The sequence below is a fragment of the Chrysemys picta genome, chromosome 6, assembly GCF_011386835.1.
Source record: "Chrysemys picta bellii isolate R12L10 chromosome 6, ASM1138683v2, whole genome shotgun sequence".
Classification (NCBI taxonomy): Eukaryota; Metazoa; Chordata; order Testudines; family Emydidae; genus Chrysemys; species Chrysemys picta.
In genome coordinates, this window is record NC_088796.1 from 8,144,920 (window position 1) to 8,165,023 (window position 20,104).

General features: G+C 45.6%; 2 protein-coding genes across 2 annotated transcripts in view; one reads left to right on the plus strand and one right to left on the minus strand.

Annotated features, from left to right (window-relative positions):
* Positions 1-6,446, plus strand: part of LOC135984190 (uncharacterized) — an 87,452-nt gene extending 81,006 nt beyond the window's left edge. The window contains exon 2 of the mRNA XM_065598686.1: positions 4,633-6,446. Coding sequence (XP_065454758.1) covers positions 5,018-6,301 — 1,284 coding nt within the window. The 5' untranslated portion in view covers positions 4,633-5,017 and the 3' untranslated portion in view covers positions 6,302-6,446. The remainder of the gene's footprint in view (positions 1-4,632) is intronic.
* Positions 6,447-6,956: 510 nt separating this feature from the next.
* On the minus strand, positions 6,957-9,232 carry LOC135984191 (uncharacterized). Its single transcript, XM_065598687.1, has 2 exons — positions 8,521-9,232; positions 6,957-7,526 (listed from the first exon to the last, which is right to left on the minus strand). Exons 1-2 carry the CDS (start codon positions 9,095-9,097, stop codon positions 7,051-7,053), a joined length of 1,053 nt encoding a protein of 350 aa, XP_065454759.1. The 5' UTR covers positions 9,098-9,232; the 3' UTR covers positions 6,957-7,050.
* Positions 9,233-20,104: the final 10,872 nt, after the last annotated feature.

The window sequence follows — 20,104 nt, forward strand, 5'->3', positions numbered from 1 at the left end:
TCCATCTGCTCCGGCGGCTCATTCCCCTCCTGAAGTTAAAAACCTCTATTTGCAACACCATAAGCCTCTCGCCACAGCAACCTGCAGTGAGGTCACAAATGGAAGGTGGGGAAATGATCAGCAGGAGCAGATGAACTGTTAAGATGCAAAGATCCCATTTTCATTGCAAATGTCCTTAGCATTAAAGAATGAAGCTAGGAAAATATAGCCAAGGGAGGACACCGAAGTAGAGTGTTGTGCACAGAGGAGGCACATTCAGTGGCTTTAAATGGTTTAACTCTCTCTTGGAACAGCAATATTTTAAGATGGAAAAGAATTCGCTTCTTCCACTCATGCCAGGTTTCAAGGCTGAAAATATTCTTTTCTTGATCCCTTTGCCTTTTCTTTTCCGTTATCAACACTTACCAAGTGAATATAAAGCCAGCGAAAGGTACCAGATGGAAAGCCCTAGAGAATGAAATCCTCCATATTACTCAGAGAGCAATAACAATGCAGCAATCAGGTGTCCAAGCTTCCCCCATATTGCCTTGCCAATATGCTTCCACTACAATCTGGAGAGATTACTTCTAGGAGCGGGAGAACGCTGCATTGATACATTGACTGATCCACCTTCAGGAATCAAAACACACACTGCAGGTGCAACTCATGGGTCTGAATACATGCCTGCATATGAAAAGGCATGATACTGTAAACAATATATCCTGTGAGTTGTCCAGCATCTACATTTATTGGGAGTTGAGGGTGCTTAGCACCCAATAGGATTGGGCCCTAAATGTGTCATCCTGTTATGTATTAGCTGTGGTTAAATGGAAATAGTCTTTTCATATTGGGAGGAGAACTTTGACTGAGACTTCCGCCACTTAATGGATTTTTGCGCCTGATTTCCCTTAGAAACAAATGGGCTCTGGACATCTAAAACCTGTAGCCAGCTTGGAAAACTCCAACCCTTTGTCTAAAGTGCCTGTATCTCTTTAGAAATTCCATGAGCCACGTTCTGATGTGAGTGGCATACATGTGAACCGAGAGTAACTCCATTGACTTTGATGGAGTTTGTATTGACACTGGACGTTGAAACTAGACACATTCCGACTGAAAATAAGGCGCGCACGTTTAACAGTGAAGGTCATTGATCCTGGGAACAATTTACCGAGAGTTGTGGTGGAGTCTTCGTCCCTGGCCATATTGAAATCAAGATTGGATTTTTTTTTCTAAAAGATGCTCTCTAATTCAAACAGGGATTATTCCAGGTAAATTTTATAGCCTGTGATATGCCGGGTGGGCAGACTGGATAATCGAAGTGGTCCCTCTGGCTTTGGAATCTGTGATTCTGTGTTGTAACTGAAAAACATTGCCCTTCTGCTCTGGAATAGAAATCTGCCTTTGGAAAGGGGATCCCTCATGGGAAACAGCTGCCAACAACAAAGTTTGAAAAAAAAAAGTGGCAAGTCCATTAGATTTAAGGCAAGTTATCAAGAGTTGGATGGGAGCCCAAAACCACTCTGGCAATAAGGTCAGAGCTTAACTGCTTTTCTATTTTACTACTCAAGGACAAGAGAAGTTGATACATGAGATTCAAGCCCCATAAAATGTCCGCTGGGATGGTTAGTTCATCACATACTGTTACAAGTTGAAGAGTGAACCCCACTTGGCAGCTGACTACATTTTAATTCAGTTGCTGGGGGCACTGGGGTGGGGGAAGGTTGCAACTGGTGATGTCGCATTTGAGAATCTTCTCTGCTTGTTGTGCTCTGTGTCAGCAGGGGAAAGGAGGGAACCAGAGACTGGCTGACTTTCTCCCCCCCACACACACTCTTTCGAATACAAGATACATTCCCTTTGATGAAAAGTCACCCTGTCTCTGAGAGTCCTGACGTGCTCCCTGACAGGAGGAAGTGACATGGCTGTTTGACATTCAGGGCTACAAGGTTGCAGGGCTGTAATCACTAGTTAAAATTGAATCTTGTACATTGCACCCTGCCAGCACAGTTAGACGCCTGGTAATTATTTGGATGTTACTGTATTTGGATTTTATTTTCCCAGTGGAGAAAAGGAGTAGATGGATTTATAGTTCATTGCTGGGTTCAGATTGGAACAGGATAGATTTTTTTTTTTTTTTTTTTAGGAAAAACTCTTGAGAAAGGAGTGGCAAGGGGGGTAGATGGGATTTTTATCTCAACCTCCGCCCCGGCCAGGAGCCCAACAGAATTCAGTGAAAGACCTTTTCTCCCCGTCAATTGTTAACCTGCCTGCGTGCCCGAGAAAAGAAACAGGGAAATCTTACATAGTGGCACATACTGTAATGACATGAGCAAGGGGAAGACTTTGGACAGAAAGACGCGGAAGGTCAAATTTACTTAAGCAAACAGCCGAGGAAGAGAAATGGAGTTCAACTTTACATTAAGATCCAGTGTGTTACTGCACTGCAGGCTATTGCTATCTGCTGATGGGCATATATATATGTATATATAGGTGTGTGTGTGTGTGTGTGTGTGTGTGTGTGTGTGTGTGTGTGTGTGTGTGTAAGTAAAATTTGGTAAGGAGGAAAGCTACCAAGACGGAACACTGATCTGATTTACCCTTCATATGCCACAGCGGCTGCACGGTCCAGGGCTATGAATTTTCACACAGTGCCACATAAGTAATTGTCAAGAGCTTGAAGCTGAGCCATGAGCTTGCCGTGTTACTGGTTGCACGTCAATAGGCTAGCAAAGGTTGTTATCAGAAAGGAAAGGGGCCGGCTTTTTTTGATTGCAAATCCGAGCCAATCTAGAAAATGGACTTCAAATGATAGGGGGAACAATGGGTGACTTAGATAGAAATCTCAGAGGACTGGTGACAGGCCTGGGGAAACAGGGTGGGATGGGATGAAGCAGGTTATGAACTTGTTTAAGGTGTGTATGTGCCACTTCCCTCTCCAGAGTGGAATCTGATTTACTTGGGCACTGGCAGCTGCATTACCCTCTAGCATCTGACCTGATAGTGTATGAGCGCCAACAGCAGCATTTGACGATGGAGATTCTGCATTAGCTCAAGTGGCACATAAAAGCACCTGGGTTTTGAGCAGAGCTTTCTATTGCTGTTGTTGTCTGTTCACCGATTTGCTGATAACGGTGAGGTCTCTATGCACGAGGACACAGATACTTACAAGGATTGGCAGCGTCTCTCTGAATGTGGGGAAGTGTGGAGGCGCAGACTGATTCTCTCTTCTGCTAGTGCCCCTTTACACCACTATGGGGGCAGAAAGGGAGCAGAAACGGCCCCAGGAGAATATCCCCTGTGAAAGGGGATTTCCCTGCTGGCAGAAAGCTGCTATAACAGCTCTACAATCGCCTCGCTCCCAGCATAAGGGGGTGTGTCAGCGGCAAGGAAGAGGCATGATCAGAAAACACTGTGCTCCAGCTAGTCACGCTGTTCTAGGGGCCAACGGAAGCAGAGTGAAAGATAGAGCAACCTCGAGACTGCTCTAACTGGCCCTTGGGGCCCAAATAGCCCCGCAATATAGGGAGGGCAAAAGTTCCTCCCCCCTCCATAATTGTACACAGTGGACCTCAGCTATGGACTCTCCATCTAAGCAGGCTGCACAGTTGGGCAAAAATACCCAATCTGGCTTTTCAGGTATTTTACCCACGATATTTTGCAGGGACTTCACCCAGGATCCAATCCTCAAGCACTGATGAATTCCATGCCATATCAAATCCCACATCGCTGAGCAAAATCATATGTGACTGCCTACTTGCACAAACCTGCCTTATCTTGGCTTTGAAATATGAAGTTGAGAAGCACAAAATTGTTTTAAAAGTTGCTCTTTTGCAGGGCCAGGAATCTGTTATTTCTTTCTTCGCTTTGGCCACTGGTGAGGGGCAATATCATCCCATGCCACTGGCTGAGCTCTCTCCCAGCCGGCCTGGAAATGCCACCCAAAAAGGAAAGGGCATCACTGCTGTGTTGGTAGACGCTCATTCCTCTCGATATCTGTACACTAGTTAAATAGTATTGACAGTGACATTTGAAATGCTGTATCTCTTTTCCTCAGCTGGCACTGTGCTTTGGATAGTCTTGAAGCAAACTGCTGAAAGAGCAGTAAACTTTCTAATTCCCTTTTGATGCAGAGCATATATATAGTGGAGTCTTCTTTATAGTGAAGGGCATCTCCCCCCACCCCTTGTGCACAGAGAAAAACATTGCTATGAGTCGGGAGTCACTATAATCAGTACACCTACATTGCAATGCACTGAAATAATTGGCGGTTTTGTTCTGCTTCACTGTGGGCTTCAGCTAAATTTGAGTCCCTTCAAAGTGAGTTTCTCCCTCTGTTAGGCTGCGCATACGATGCATGTATGCATAGGGAGAGCAAAAAGATACATCTTGCAAAGAAGAAGCCAACTAGTCTGGCCTGCTTGAAATTGCAATCGGATATTTTCAGGACCTGCCAAGGATAGGGAGGCAGCTAAGTGATTTTGGGTATGTCTACATGGCCTGTGGGTGCAAGCTTCCCAGCCCGGGTTGACAGACTCAGGCTAGTGGGGCTTGTGCTAGCGCTCTGAAAATAGCTGTGTAGACAGCTCTTTGAAGCGGCAGCTCAGGCTGGAGCCTGGGCTCTGGAGCCTATGGCTTTCAAATTAGCTACCAAAGTGTCTTAGGCCTTGTCTACACTACGAGAGTAGTTCGATTTTACTTGCATCGAATTTTTGTAATCGATATTGCAAAGTCGAACGTGTGTGTCCACACTAAGGACAGTAATTCGACTTTGTGCGTCCACACTAACGGTGATAGCGTCGACATTCGAAGCGGTGCACTGTGGTCAGCTATCCCACAGTTCCCGCAGTCCCCTCTGCCCATTGGAATTCTGGGTGTAGCCGGCAATGCCTTCTGGGTAACAAAATGAGTCGAGGGTGCTTTTGGGAAACTGTCGTCATCCGTCCATCACTCCCGCCCTCCCTCCCTGAAAGCGCCGGCGGGAAAACAGTTCGCGCGCTTTTCCAGTCATTGACAGCGCGGACGCCACTGTACTCCGAGCATGGAGCCCGCTGCGACCATCGCTGCAGTTGTGGCCGCTCTCAACGTCTCGCAGCTTATCATAAAGGTTTCCCTGAGGCAGATGCAGAAAAGTCAGGCAAGGAGGCTACGGCACCGCGGTGATGTCCTGAAGTCTGAGAGTAGCACAGACCTGTCAGAAAGCAGGCGACCCAGCGCCGAGGACATCACAGTGGCAATGGGTCATGTTGATGCCGTGGAACGGCGATTCTGGGCACGGGAGACAAGCACTGAGTGGTGGGACCGCATAGTGCTGCAGGTCTGGGATGAATCCCAGTGGCTGCGAAACTTTCGCATGCGGAAGGGAACTTTCCTGGAACTTTGTGAGTTGCTGTCCCCTGCCCTGAAGCGCAGTGACACCCGGTTGCGAGCTGCACTGAGTGTACAGAAGCGAGTGGCCATAGCCCTGTGGAAGCTTGCAACGCCAGACAGCTACCGGTCAGTCGCGAACCAGTTTGGGGTGGGCAAATCTACCGTGGGGGTTGTTGTGATGCAAGTAGCGAAGGCAATCGTTGATGTACTGCTGCCAAAGGTAGTGACCCTGGGAAACGTGGAGGCGATCATAGATGGCTTCGCAGCGATGGGATTCCCAAACTGCGGTGGGGCCATAGATGGAACTCACATCCCTATCCTGGCACCGGACCACCAGGCCACCCAGTACATTAACCGAAAGGGATACTTTTCCATGGTGCTGCAAGCACTGGTGGACCACAGGGGACGTTTTACCAACATCTACGTGGGATGGCCGGGCAAGGTTCATGACGCTCGTGTTTTCAGGAACTCTGGTCTGTTTAGACGGCTGCAACAAGGTATTTACTTCCCGGACCACAAAATAACTGTTGGGGATGTGGAGATGCCTATAGTCATCCTCGGGGACCCAGCCTACCCGCTAATGCCCTGGCTCATGAAGCCCTATACTGGCGCCCTGGACACTGAAAAAGAACTCTTCAACTACCGGCTGAGCAAGTGCAGAATGGTGGTGGAGTGTGCTTTTGGCCGTCTCAAGGGGAGATGGAGAAGCTTACTGACTCGCTGTGATCTCAGCGAAACCAATATCCCCATTGTTATAGCAGCTTGCTGTGTGCTCCACAATCTCTGTGAGAGCAAGGGGGAGACCTTTATGGCGGGGTGGGAGGTTGACGAAAATAGCCTGGCTGGTGATTACTCACAGCCAGACAGCCGGGCGATTAGAAGAGACCAGCGGGAAGCGCTGTGCATCCGGGAGGCTTTGAAAGCAAAGTTCCTGAGTGAGCAGGGTAACCTGTGATTTTATAGTTTGTGTACTGAGAAGCTAAACCTGCCCCCGTTTCTTTACCCAGGTAATGTTGACTATCCTATCCAGTTACATACCCCCTTCACCCCCCCTCCAACACACGTGTCGAAATAAAAATAGTTCTACTTTGTTAAAGCACACCGTTTTCTTTAATACTGTTTTAGCGGGAATTTTTTAAAACTGGGACGCAGACTGTGGTGCGGGGCGGGTCTAGTGTTGTGATGCGAATGCAGCTTCTAAACTCAAGGATTGACAGGCTCCGCTGCGGTGGGATGCTTGTTTCAACGGAGCCTGTCACCCCTCCTGATCGGGACTGTGTGTATGGGAGGTCTATTTGACTTTGTGGCAGGGGGAGGACGGTTACAGATCCCATGCTGTGTGGCTCTGTGATCCTGTCTAAGGACCGGCGCTTAAGATCTGTAACTGCCCTCCCCCGCCACAAAGTCACAGAGCAACCCACCCCCCCCAACATTACATCAAAACAACCTCCCAGACTAACCGGGGCAACTAGTCACTGCATCACTGCACTGTGTATGTGCCCTGCTGCTGTGCCTGCCCCCGACTATGTACCCTGCCAAAGGAGACTGTCCTGTCCAATTTCCAACCCCCTTTCCCCTCCTCCTCCAAAAGAACATGATTGAAACAGTAGTTAACAGAAACGAATTTTTTATTATCAACTACACATGGCATTGGGAGGTGAAACTTGGACGTGGGCTTGTGTCAGGCGGGAAGGAAAGAACTTTTCAAATTTTGGGAAATGAGAGCCTTCTGCTACTAGAGCTCTCTGCAGGGGTGGAGTGAGAGTTAGCAGGGACTCTGCCGCCTCTCCTTCTTTGCACTTTGGGTGAGGTGGGTATGGGACTTGGTGGCGGGGGAGGGCGGTTAGAGATGGACTGCAGCGGGGCTCTGTCCTCCTGCCTCCGTTCCTGCAGAACATCCACAAGGCGCCGGAGCGTGTCCGTTTGCTCCCTCAGTAGTCCAAGCAGCGTTTGAGTCGCCTGCTGGTCTTCCTGCCGCCACCTCTCCTCCCGATCCATGTTGGCTTGGTGCATTCGGGTCAAGTTCTCCCGCCACTGGGTCTGCTGTGCTGCCTGGGCTTGGGAAGAGGCCATAAGCTCAGAGAACATGTCCTCCCGTGTCCTCTTCTTCCTACGCCTAATCCGCGCTAGCCTCTGGGAGTGTGATTCCAGGCTAGGTTGTGAGACAGTCGCAGACGGGGCTGTGGAAATGGGAAAAAGGGAGTGAATTCCTCTGAAAGATAAATGTAGTTGTGAACAAAGAACATAGTCTTTCTCTGTGAACAAGACCATGCACAGCACCTTTCACATGCGCACTCAGCACAAGGTCGAATTCTCGGCCTTCGCATTCTGTGCCTGGGGTCTTGAACAGCACATTTGAGAAGCGAGGCAGCACAACGGAATTTCTGTTGCAGGCAGACATGGTAAGCCGTACACTTGTGGCAGTTTAAAACTTTTATATTACCACTGGCCTCATTTCACATTTAAATCAATGTCAGTCCCTGCTGCCAGCAATCCGGCAAGCGGGAACTCTGCCCCTGTCCCACCCCCTCGCGGCTGTCCCCGGGAATGATCCCTTTCGGCTGCCCCTCTCCCGCCTCCACCGCGTGGCTGCAAACCAGCGGTGACAGTTCTGTAAAGGAACGGGAAAGCAGTCCCAACACTAACATTCCCCTACCTAATTAAAAGCAGGTCACCATGGCCGACATCACCCTGATGAGGATCTCCGAGAGCGACAAAGAGAGAATGCTCCGGGAAAGCCTCCAAAGACCAGGGCCGTATGCCGCCCTGCTGTGCAGAGCAATGATCCCCGAGTACCTGATAATCTCGTGGCGCGGCAACGTGTCGTACTTCGGAGGACCCAATAAGGCCGCTCTCCCCAAGAACCTCATGCAACGGCTTTCAAGTTACCTCCAGGAGAGCTTCATCGAGATGTCCCAGGAGGATTACTGCTCTATCCCCGCACATATAGACCGCATTTTACTGTAGCTGCAGTAGCAGGGAATACACAGTAGAGCGGCTTGTGCAGGACAATCACTGAAAACCGGACATTGCTAGATTTCTTTTCAAAACTTGCACTGCCCCTTACTAAACCGTTAAGCGCCTAGGGCACACTAATCATGAACAACCCATTCTTTTAATTGTTAATATTCCTGTTTTGTTAAAAATAAATGTTTAGATGTTTACAACACTTACTGGCTGATCCTTCACCAGATTCTGTGTCCGGGGTAATGGCTGGGGACGCTTCGTAGGGGATCTCTGTAAGGGTGATGAAGAGATCCTGGCTGTCGGGGAAATCAGCGTTGTGAGAGCTGCCAACTGCCTCGCCCTCCTCATCTCCTTCCTCATCTTCCCCGTCCCCTAACATGTCTGAGGAACCGGCCGTGGACAGTATCCCATCCTCAGAGTCCACGGTCACTGGTGGGGTAGTGGTGGCGGCAGCACCGAGGATGGAATGCAGTGCCTCGTAGAAACGGGATGTCTGGGGATGGGATCCGGAGCGTCCGTTTGCCTCTTTGGTCTTCTGGTAGCCTTGTCTCAGCTCCTTGATTTTCACGCGGCACTGCGTTGCATCCCGGCTGTATCCTCTCTCTGCCATGTCTTTAGAGATCTTCTCGTAGATCTTTGCATTCCTTCTTTTGGATCGCAGCTCGGAAAGCACGGACTCATCGCCCCACACAGCGATGAGATCCAAGACTTCACGATCAGTCCATGCTGGGGCTCTCTTTCTATTCCCAGACTGCACGGCCATCACTGCTGGAGAGCTCTGCATCGTTGCCAGTGCTGCTGTGCTCGCCACGATGTCCAGACAGGAAATGAGATTCAAACTGGCCAGACAGGAAAAGGAATTCAAATTCAAATTTTCCCGGGGCTTTTCCTGTGTGGCTGGTCAGAGCATCCGAGCTCGCACTGCTGTCCAGAGCGTCAACAGAGTGGTGCACTGTGGGATAGCTCCCGGAGCTATTAGCGTCGATTTCCATCCACACCTAGCCTAATTCGACATGGCCATGTCGAATTTAGCGCTACTCCCCTCGTCGGGGAGGAGTACAGAAGTCGAATTAAAGAGACCTCTATGTCGAACTAAATAGCATCGCAGTGTGGACGGGTGCAGGGTTAATTCGATTTAACGGCGCTAACTTCGACATAAACGCCTAGTGTAGACCAGGCCTTATAGTATCTGGAATCAGAGCCTCCAGCAACACCAGTCTCTGGTCCGCCTAAGGAGCTCAGCTGGACTGTAGCAGGCTGCCTGATTGGTGGGAAGAGACAACAGACCAGCTCTTACACCAGCAGCAGGGTCCTGGCTGCTCAAAACATTTGCCCACAGCTGCGATAGCTCCTGCACTGTGTTCTTTCCAGCCTTGGACCCTGGCCTGCTTCTGCTTTGGATCCAGCTTTGCCACTGCCTTTCCTCGCTCCACATAACCTGGTTCTGACCCTCAGCTCTGATTTCTGATTTTGGCTCTGACCCTTGGCTCTGGCCTCTGATTCTTACCCTGAGCTCCTATTCCGGGGTATCAACTCCTGCTCCAGCCACTAAGCGTGACTGCTCGCATCCTGCTCTCTGACACTTAGGCACTTTTGTAAACCCCCACTACATGCCTTTCTGCATCTTGTGGCACCTAAATACCACTGCAAATCTGGCTCCAAAGTCTTATTTCCTGTGGAAAGCTGTGAATATCTCCTTTTCACGGTTTAGTTGTTTCTCATTCCTTGCCCAGAAGGGTGAAACACTAGTCCTTAAATCTGACACAGATTAAGTACTGTCCCTCTTGCATCTCAGACTAATGTGACGCTCGAGGGGAGAATTCCACCTTTTTGTGGCAGAAGAAAAAAAAGTAGGTAGCAATTTTTGTTATTAATGGAGTTTGTTTGTGATTGCTCGGAATGTTAGAAGTAGTTGTGGCGGGATGATGGATTAGTGGGCAAGTGCAGGTGAGGCAGTTAAAAGTGGAGGATAAATGCAGTTTATCGCTTGGCCCTGCAATTTACCTCCGGGGCACTTCTGTCACGGCGACATTTATGTGGTACAGCCGCTCGGTAAAACCGTGTCAGTGGGGTTGAGCTACGTAACTCGTTCAGTGGCTTCCTTGCGGATGATTAATGCAGATTTGGGCAATTAACATGTTTGTGCCCGTCACCTTTTTATGCACGCTCTCGGCCCTCATCCAAAGCCCACTGAAGTAAATGGAAAGGCTCCTACAGAGATTTGGATCAGCCTGTTTACATGGAAGTGGGATTTTCGAAAGTGCCGCATTTGATATTCAATGGGAGTTGGACTGCTAACTCTCTTGGCCAGGCTTGACAAATCTCCCCCTGTGTGGTGGGGCAGATGACCTACACCCCACCCCCACCCCCAGCAGTCAAGAAGCGGTTATAGATTACCTGTGAGCCCAATCAGCCCCAACTTGCCACACTTGTACAGCTTGTCAGGCCTTAAGAGGGAAGAATTCAGTGCAGGTGGGGGAGGCACTCCGACAAAAATAGAGCTAAGGTTTCTAGACTGGTGCCTTGCATTACTAATGTATGCCCTGAGAATGCTGCCTGCCCATGCCCTCTGAGGAAGAAAATGAACTGGTCGTTTTTTTCCCTGTTGAATCCCCATGGACTAAACCTCAGCCCTTAGCTGTGCAGGAGAGTGGGAACTGAAACAGGCCCGAAAAAGTGTTTCCCTCTCTCTTGCCTAAGGAAGAGAGCCTTTCCTTTTCTTTGTCCTGCTTTATATCTGCACCCACGCCTCACAACCAGATGACAGGATTGCTGCCACCCGAGAGTGCTGCATGAGGTAAGTGAGGCACCCACCTTCACCCAAAGGGGGTGAACTTGAGACATAATCTTTGACACTCCCTGTATTTTCGATACACACAACCGTACATTCACAAGACATTTCAAAGCGCTCTTGGTTTCATTAGCATCTCAGTGACGCACATTGCCTGCTCTGAATCTTTTGCTCTGAAATATTGTGATTCTCAAATCATTACAGCTGCAAGTCGGGGTAAGTGCAGCACCTGACTTTACTCCCAAGTGGGTGAAATGCAAACAATGGCATATCTGGAAGTGGGTTTGTTGTTCTTTTCATATGCAGCTTGGTGTGCCTTTGAAGAGCATCAATAGAGTTCTTTGATTCTAGACCAGCAGTGCGAAAATACTCAATAGACGATTGAACAGAGTGGGTTGCAGAGGGAGGTTTTGTCAGCAGCAGCTTCAAGTGAAATACAAAGATTATACCAATAGATTTCCTCTTCCCGCCTCTAAGTCTTTGAGTAGGAGTGTGAATTTGAACCATCTGTTTATCTCCTGAATATAACAAGAAAAATCAACCACCACTACGGCACTGCCTCATTTTGCTATAGTTTTTCAATATTTGATCTTCCAACGCATCTCTCATTCTTGCTGGGAACTGTCAGATTCAGATCTTGAAACATCATGTCAAATTTTTTTTTCTTCCTTCTGGTCAATAACCCTTCTCCCTTCCCCGTCCCCCACCCCTGTAAAGTATTTATGTACCTTTGTTGCTCAAGAAGATTTTCAACAATGAAGAAGAGAAAAGAACCTCCCTCGGCCCATTTTAATTTTGGGGAAACAAAAGCTTTTCTGACCTGAGAAGACTCTTTGCTTGTTTTGAAAAGGTTTTTTTTTGTTTTTGTTTTTTTTGTATTTTTGTATTTTTTTTCAGTCTCTTCTACTTAAGCTTCTTTTTAGTTATTTGCAACTTCGCAATCCCATTCACAAACTGTTGCCATGGTAAATAATTATATCACAGATGAATTGTGTACGCTCCCACTTCATGGCTGAAAGAGAAATTGTAAAAGGAGAGGTGAGAGTGAGACAGGGGGAAAAAATCAAATCCTTTAAAATTACAGGGGAGATAGTTGAGGAATGATTGCCTCCTCGTTAACATAATTAACTCCATGAATTATAAATTGGTATTAGAACTTGTGACAAAAGGAGTAATTATATTTACTCATGTAAAATTAAACAATACCCTCCCACAAAAAAAATTAATGGGATTCATCAGAAACTCTGTTAATATTAACATAAAATTCAGAGATCCAAATAACTCAGATTCTGAAATGATTTAAGCAGCATAAACTTTAAAGCTTTTCAGACTTGGATACTGTGTGTATATATCTCCTCAGTGGTTTATAATCTAACTGAATGAAAGAGCACATAAAATGGCTCATTCGTCAGTCAGATAGACATAGACTGCTACAGTCTTTCTAGACAGGACTTGTTCACAGGTAGGTAACTTTTTGTTTATCACAAGGTACTCTCCCTTTCTCTCTCACTCTCTCTCTTCCCCCCCCCCCACCCATCCTAAAGAAGGAATGAGTTGTGTGGGTTGCCTAACTATCCAGAGTGACTAGAACTTAAACAAATATCACATCCAGCAGAAGACCAGGTGACTCACTTGAGCTGTTGGTATTGCTATCAGTATTGCTATTAAGCCTGAACGGTTTCGGTTCAAATTCCCCCACTTAGTACTGCAGTGCTACAGCAGTGCATACTGACTTCATGCCTGCTGTAGCACTGCAGTACTAAGGTTGCTTTGTTGTTGGGTACCATCTTTTGGATGAGGTGGGAAAGTGAAGGACAGAAAGAACATACCTGTGGGATGATTTAAGAAACAACAACCAAAACACAAAATCTCATGGACTGTAGGGGTTAATCTGGTATCCTGGTTCATAGTCTCCTTCTTCACTATGAAAGATTCCCATTCACTTCACTGGGTTTTGGGTCAGGCCTTCTGTGAGGTAGCACTTCGAACAGACAGCCGCTGTTTCTGTATTCGCAGTTCCTGTCCTGTTAGAATTTAACTCATTACTGGAGAAAGATGCAACATATTTCTCAGCAGTCTTACTTCTGTGTGAGTTTTGGTATCAGGTATTGCTGTGAGGAGCGGATTCATGGGGAGTAATAGCTGGTGGAGAAAGACATTTAAAATCTTCTCCATTTGTTCAATCTGCTATTGGTTAAAAAGGGTTTTTTCTTAAAAGGTCATAGGGTCATTTAGACTCCTATCCTGCCTGTCTCCCATTTCATCCAAGCTTATGATGGCTTATACACTTGCCCCACACCCTGATTATTTGTGTTAATCATTGCAACCTCCTCTTCTCAGACACCCATGTAACTCCCCAGGGTCGGGCCTCTCTCTGAATGCTGCATGTGTCACTATGATACAATGAGAATATTTTTGGTGAGGGCTCGAATCCAGGATCTCTTGGGCTAAAAGTATGTGCCTTGGCTACTTGCTAAAGGACCATGAACTCAAGCAGTAGCTGTCTTGAAAACCTCTATATGTGGTTTACCCAGTAGAGGAAGACACAGCGCCACAGTGCTATCAATGTGGGTTGCATGTGTCCACTCTTCAAAGGCAGGGAATAATGGCTAGACATTAGGAGTGTTGATTTCCCATGCATACACTCAAACCACTGTCCCTTATTCCCTTCTGATAATAAACCCAGGTAGAGTATACACATTTTAAGCCTAGAGAGTTGATCAGTAGCAGAAACCCTAACAGACAATTGGGACTGGGAGACTGCATTTAATCTTCAACAGATGCTCATATCCCATCTGAAAACCTCACTCCGGCCTGCAACACAAAAAGACGAGAGTAGTCATTTCACCCAAGGCCTGTCTGCATTTATTAGATCACCCAGGGCATCAATTTCAATTTTCATGTTTCTGCACTTTTTTCCTCTCTCTCTCTCTCTCTCTCTCTCTCTCTCAACTTTGTATGTGCCAAAAGCCTTACCTGCCAACTGTTGGGGGGGGAAAAATGATTTCTATTGAATACTGCACTTTGGAATGAAAGAAAACATTGTATAAACGAGGCTGAGGCACTCATTCACCTATGCCTATATTACTGTGAAATCAATTATGCAGGGCTCTTTCGAAAGTTCCTGATTGTAGCAAATTGAATGGCCTCCATTTCAGCATAATTTGGAGAGGTTGATGTAATCAGAGACCTTACACCATGGTGAGATACAAGATTCGTGATATTCAGATGGGAAAAAGGCTACAATGGTTAAGCTTATTCTGTACCTTCCGCTTACCGGCTGTAATGCTTTCATAAGTACAAATGAAATTGTTTTGATGAAGGCGGAGATGGTTCTGAGGGACAGGGGAAGCGAGGGGGGAGAACTATATAAGGTTGTTTGAAATCATGGTACTATACCGCTAAGCGAGACGGCAGTGGAATCTAATCCTGAGCATAATTGGTTGCAAATGAAACACTTTAATATCAAATCTCGAGCTGTGCCCCGGAGCTGCAGTTCAGGTTTGCATGAGCTATGTGTGAGCAGAGGTGAAATGTGCCAGTTTTTCCTTTGCAAATATAAGTTCCTCTTCAGCCCGGTGGAAATTTGAGGGGCAAAATAATTGCTCTTCTGATTATTATCAAGAATATTCTGCCCCAAGGAGTTTTGTCCTCCTCAGGAAAAACAAAATAACTCCCCCAATGAGTTCTGGCTCATTACATCAGCCTACAGTGTGGTGGGCTGTGACATGTAGATGTTTGTTAAACCTATGGTGTGTGGGGTGGTGTTTTATTTATTACAGACAAACTTTTCTGCAAGCGCCGCACAGAGCTTTACAACCAGGAAAGCTGCTGAAGAAAAGAAAACTTGTTAGGGGACCATATTTCTAGGCGTTGGAATACTGGTGCATTAGCTACAAACCTCCCCAAACAGCGGAGAAGTTCAGATCTGATCTGAGTTTCACTGCTTAGATTTGTCTCCTATAGAGAATGAATCTGACCTCTGAACTCCTGCACTGTCCAGGTGAAAAAGGATATGCTTGGTGATATGGTAGTGGACTGGGAGATGGGTGGAGGGAGAGTTCAAATCATGTTTTACCTCAGACTTCCTGTGTGACCTTCTTTAAGTCACTTGACCTCTCTGTGCCTCAGTTTCCAGGTAGTAAATCAAGGATAACACTTCTTTTGTCTGTCTTGCCCATTTACATTGTAAGTTCTTTGGGTCAATGGCTATCTCTTACTATGTGCAGCATTTAAAAACAAGGTCCTGATCTTTGACATAATAGATAATATACCTTCAAGCCTAAACCGTCACTGGTGTAAAACATGGGTCTGAACAGTGTTGACACTGCCACATTTAAAATGCAATCTCTTCAGGGCAGGTACTGCATCTTGCTTTACCTTTTACAACCTGAAGCACCCTAGCTTTTTCAATATAAAACATGATAATTAGGGTTGGACCTGAACCAAAAACTCAGATCCAAATACCTCCAAACATGGGATTCAAATTTTGAGGCTCAAACCTGTATCATCATTGATAATGGTGAATGTGTTTTAAGAGGGACAGCCAAGTGCTGAAAAATATTAATAAACTGGAAGGAATTCAAGAGAGAGCAACAAAAAACTGGTCCAAGGGCTGGTGAGAATGACTTACAAGTAAAGATTAATGAGATGCATGCCCCTAACTACTGAGTCTAATGACAAAATAGTGGCTGCTTTTCAAAACACTCTGTGGACATTTAACCCTGAGACTCTGCTGACTTTAATGGGAGCTGGGAACTTAGTCACACAAGCGCCACTTTGAACATTTAACCCAAGGTGTGAATTAGTGCAATACAGTTCATGCCCTGCCATGTCTTACTGTTTAATTAATAGGATAACATTGACATCTCTGAATTGTAAATCCTGGCATGATCTTTTTATTCTGTCACTTCTTGTTCCCTAAAGTTTAAACTGAGCTAATCTAGACTAAGTTAAATGACCTGATCACTGAAATACTAGGATCAGTTGTGATTGCTCAGCCTTGAAACAAGAAATAATATTAATAAAAAAAATCAGAAAATGGCAACAAATATGATTAAAGATGGAAAAGGTTTCCATATGAGCAGAGATTAAAAAGAGTAGCAGAGATTAAAAGAGTAGGACTATTTATTTATGAGATGAATGAAAGGGCACAGGACGGATGCATGTAGAATAACAAATAGCACAGAATTTTTCATTTTTGTTGGAAAATGCTGATTCATCGGAATGGAAACATTTTGCAGGAAAGGGTCAGTTTAGACAAATTTCCTATTTTGAAAAAAGTTTCTCAGTTGTCCAAACATCCCAAATGAGGGAGGAGAGAAACTGTTTTTCAGCTTGAACTGATTTTCCATTTAAAAATATACAGTAAAACCTCAGAGGTATGAACACCAGAGTTACAAACTGACCAGTCAACCACACACTTCATTTGGAACCAGAAGTACACAATCAGGCAGCAACAGAGACAAGGAAAGAAAAGCAAATACAGTACAGTACTGTGTTAAATGCAAACTAAAAAATATAAAAGGAAATCAGCATTTTTCTTCTGCATAGTAAAGTTTCAAAGCTGTATTAAGTCAATGTTCAGTTGTAAACTTTTGAAATAACAACCCTACGGTTTTGTTCAGAGTTACGAACAATCTCCGTTCCCGAAGTGTTCATAATTCTGAAGTTGTACTTTAAGTTAATGAAGTTAGTGTGTGTGTGTGTGTGTGTGTGTGTGTGTGTGTGTGTGTGTGTGTGTGGTTTTTTTAAGTCAAAATCAAACATTTTGAAATGATCAAAACAAAACATTTCAGTCAATCCAATCCCTTTTTTTGATTTGTGAAAAAATTCCGAGATTTTGCCAGATTCAGGCTGTGAAAACTTTCCAAATCAGGAAAAGTCTTGTGAGATGAGGGAAAGGTGGTGGGGAGGGAAAGCCAGCATAAAGCTTTTGGTTACAACTTGTTGTCCAACTGAGTCCCCAGTCCTTACTGGATGACCGAAAAAAGAAAAAAGTTATAGCTTAACCCAGCAATTGCATGCAATAAATACAATTGTATGGCAGCTGAATCCTTAACCACTTTCAATGCAAAATTCCTATTAATACTGCAGGTTTATGGGCTGAAAAGGCTATGCGGAGCTGGTAAGTGGGGAAACAGCTGAATCCTCTGTCCCTGTTGATGGAGAGATTTCTTGGAAACGGCTTCTGATTTGTGTGAATTGCCCTCTATTGCCAAATGAAAGGGAGATGGGGGAGAGGGAAAGGACAAAAAACTGCTGATAAATTTAAAATTTTAGAGGAGGGAAAAGAGCTGTAAAACAAGGGGGAAAATAGGAATAGAATATAACCCAAAGAGAAGCATGTCTTGAAAATCATAGAATATCATGGTTGGAAGGGACCTCAGGAGGTCATCTAGTCCAACCCACTCCTCAAAGAAGGACCAATCCCCAACCAAATCATCCCAGCCAGGGCTTTGTCAAGCCAGGGCCGGCTCCAGGCACCTGCTTAACAAGCAGGTGCTTGGGGCGGCCAAGGGAGAGGGGCGGTACCTGCAGCAATTCGGGGGCGGCAGGTCCCTCACTCCCTCTAGGAGCGAAGAACCTGCCGCTGAACTGCTGCCACCAATCGTGGCTCCCCCTCCCCAATTACCACCGCCGATTGCGATTGCAATCGTGGCTTTTTTTTTTTTTTTTTGCTTGGGGCGGCAGAAATGCTGGAGCCGGCCCTGTGTCAGGCCTGACCTTAAAAACCTCTAAGGAAGGAGATTCCACCAACTCCCTAGGTAACCCATTCCAGCGCTTCACCACCCTGCTAGTGAAATAGTTTTTCCTAATATCCAACCTAAACCTCCCCCACTGCAACTTGAGACCATTACTCCTTGTTCTGTCATCTGGTACCACTGAGAACAGTCTAGATCCAATAAATATCTCCAAGCTCATAAACAGTGATGCACTGGTCATGAATGTAGCAGATGTTTATTACCTCATGTACCCTCTGCTACATTGGGATAATCACTGAAATATCCCCAAATCCATTTTGAATTTAAACTAGCTTCATATTTTCTTTCACAAATATTCCATTAAAAAACCATATGATTAGCTAATTAAATGGAGAGGAGGCATACACTTCCCCACCCCCCACCACACACCCACAAACACAGTAGAAAAGCCATAGCCTTTAATATTTTCAATTAAGATGTAGTGCCTCCAATAAAAGAGGCTTACATCTTCATTTTATGGGCACCTGTGGAGAGCATTATGACACAAATGACTCAGAGCAAGGTAAATTGTTTCAAAATATATTGTAGTGGAGGACTGTAAACAGAGCAGTGTGTTAACTTAGATGGTATGTGATGAAAATATAAAGATTTGAGAAGTGCATTCAGTCTTGGTTTAGATATTTCTTAGGGCATGCCTTTGAAATGCATCTCTTCTGCTCTCGCTCAAGACAGAGATGTCTTTATGCAGAACAAAGCTCCAATAGGTAAAGGCAAGGGGCTGAATTCCCCGAGCTGCATTTCTGTTACATGTGCTTCTGTGAATTTTCCTCAGCTGAGGAAGGCAGAGAGAAGACCAGGCTGTGGACGTCTGCTAGTGGTAAGCCCATCCCTAGAAACATTTGAGGCTAGTTTAGAAAGAGCAGGCATATTGTAGGGTGGGCAGAATTCACACACATGTCAGGAGGATCAGCTAGATGGTCCAATAGATCTTTTCATTATTGTTGCCCATGACTCAAAGGACCAGTGGCTTGCTGGCCAGGAATGCTGAGCTCCCACAAACCCAGGTACATGCTCAGTACCAAGGCCACCGATTTCAAGTCACACAAGAGGTGTTTTGATTTGTTCGTTTGTTTGCTGTGATTTCTGAAAGCCTATAAAACGCATCAGCTACACAGAAGGGTCCACGCCAGGATTTTACACCGCTATGCTTTGCGAACAACTTTTTCAAAGCTGGATGTCTAATGTTAGGCTTCTAAATAGGTGTTCAGGAGACTAATGTTTATCACCCTGGTTTGCAAATGTTGGCCCGCGACAATGATAACAAAAATGTCTATTATGGAAACGTTCCATGAACCATGTCTATGCTGACCATGGTGGATTTGATTTTTCATGGTATGCTGAAAAGGCAGCCCTCTTTTGAGACTAAAGGGGTGGTAATCACCTCACATCTACATTCCAGCCTGTGTCGTTGTGTAACACTGACAGACCCCGGTCGTCGGTGTGTAGGATTGAACCTGGAACCTCAGTGCATGAGCCTCTACCGCATGAGCTAAAAGCCAACTGGCTATTAAGCTCGCTCGCTCCCTCCCCCCAGTAGGACAAAACACCACACCCAGCAGGTGTGTGGATTACAATTGCTTTCACAATTACACCAGTAACATAGTTGTTCTTTCCTGTCTTAAACGAAATAAACAGCTCAATTTATGGATGTCTTCCCCCTCCCCCAAATTAAAATGACAGGAAATCTTGGTATTCTCCTTACATTCTTTTCCACATATATATATATTGGATTCCACAATTATGCAAGAGGTGTGTTCTTTAATCCCGTCTTGCTGCCTTCGAAGAGAGCAGCTACAAACCTGTGCTACACGATAGGAAGAAAATATTGGTACGTAATTAATACTTCACCACAGCAAATTCGATGCTCACGTGATCTCTGTTTCCTAACGAAATCCCTTTACATTGTTGGCAACAAAAAGTGCTGAACAACTTCATGCTACTTGTAATTCCCCTTTAAGGTAGCTTCAGGCACCGTTCACATCAGCAATGGATTTAACATGGCTCTATTTACGAGGACAATTGGCAGAGCTTGTAAGAGGCTGCTTTTTATTAAAATATTCAAATGATTGCATTGTGTTGCATAGGAAGGACCTTTGGGAGATTGCAGCTTTCCTTCTTAAGAAGAGAAGGTTTCAGTTACAGGAATACACAGCCCATTAAGAGTTAGGAGGATGCCAGAGCTGTAATGTAATTCCTAAATAAAGTACCTCATATAGATAAATGTGGTCAAGGATTG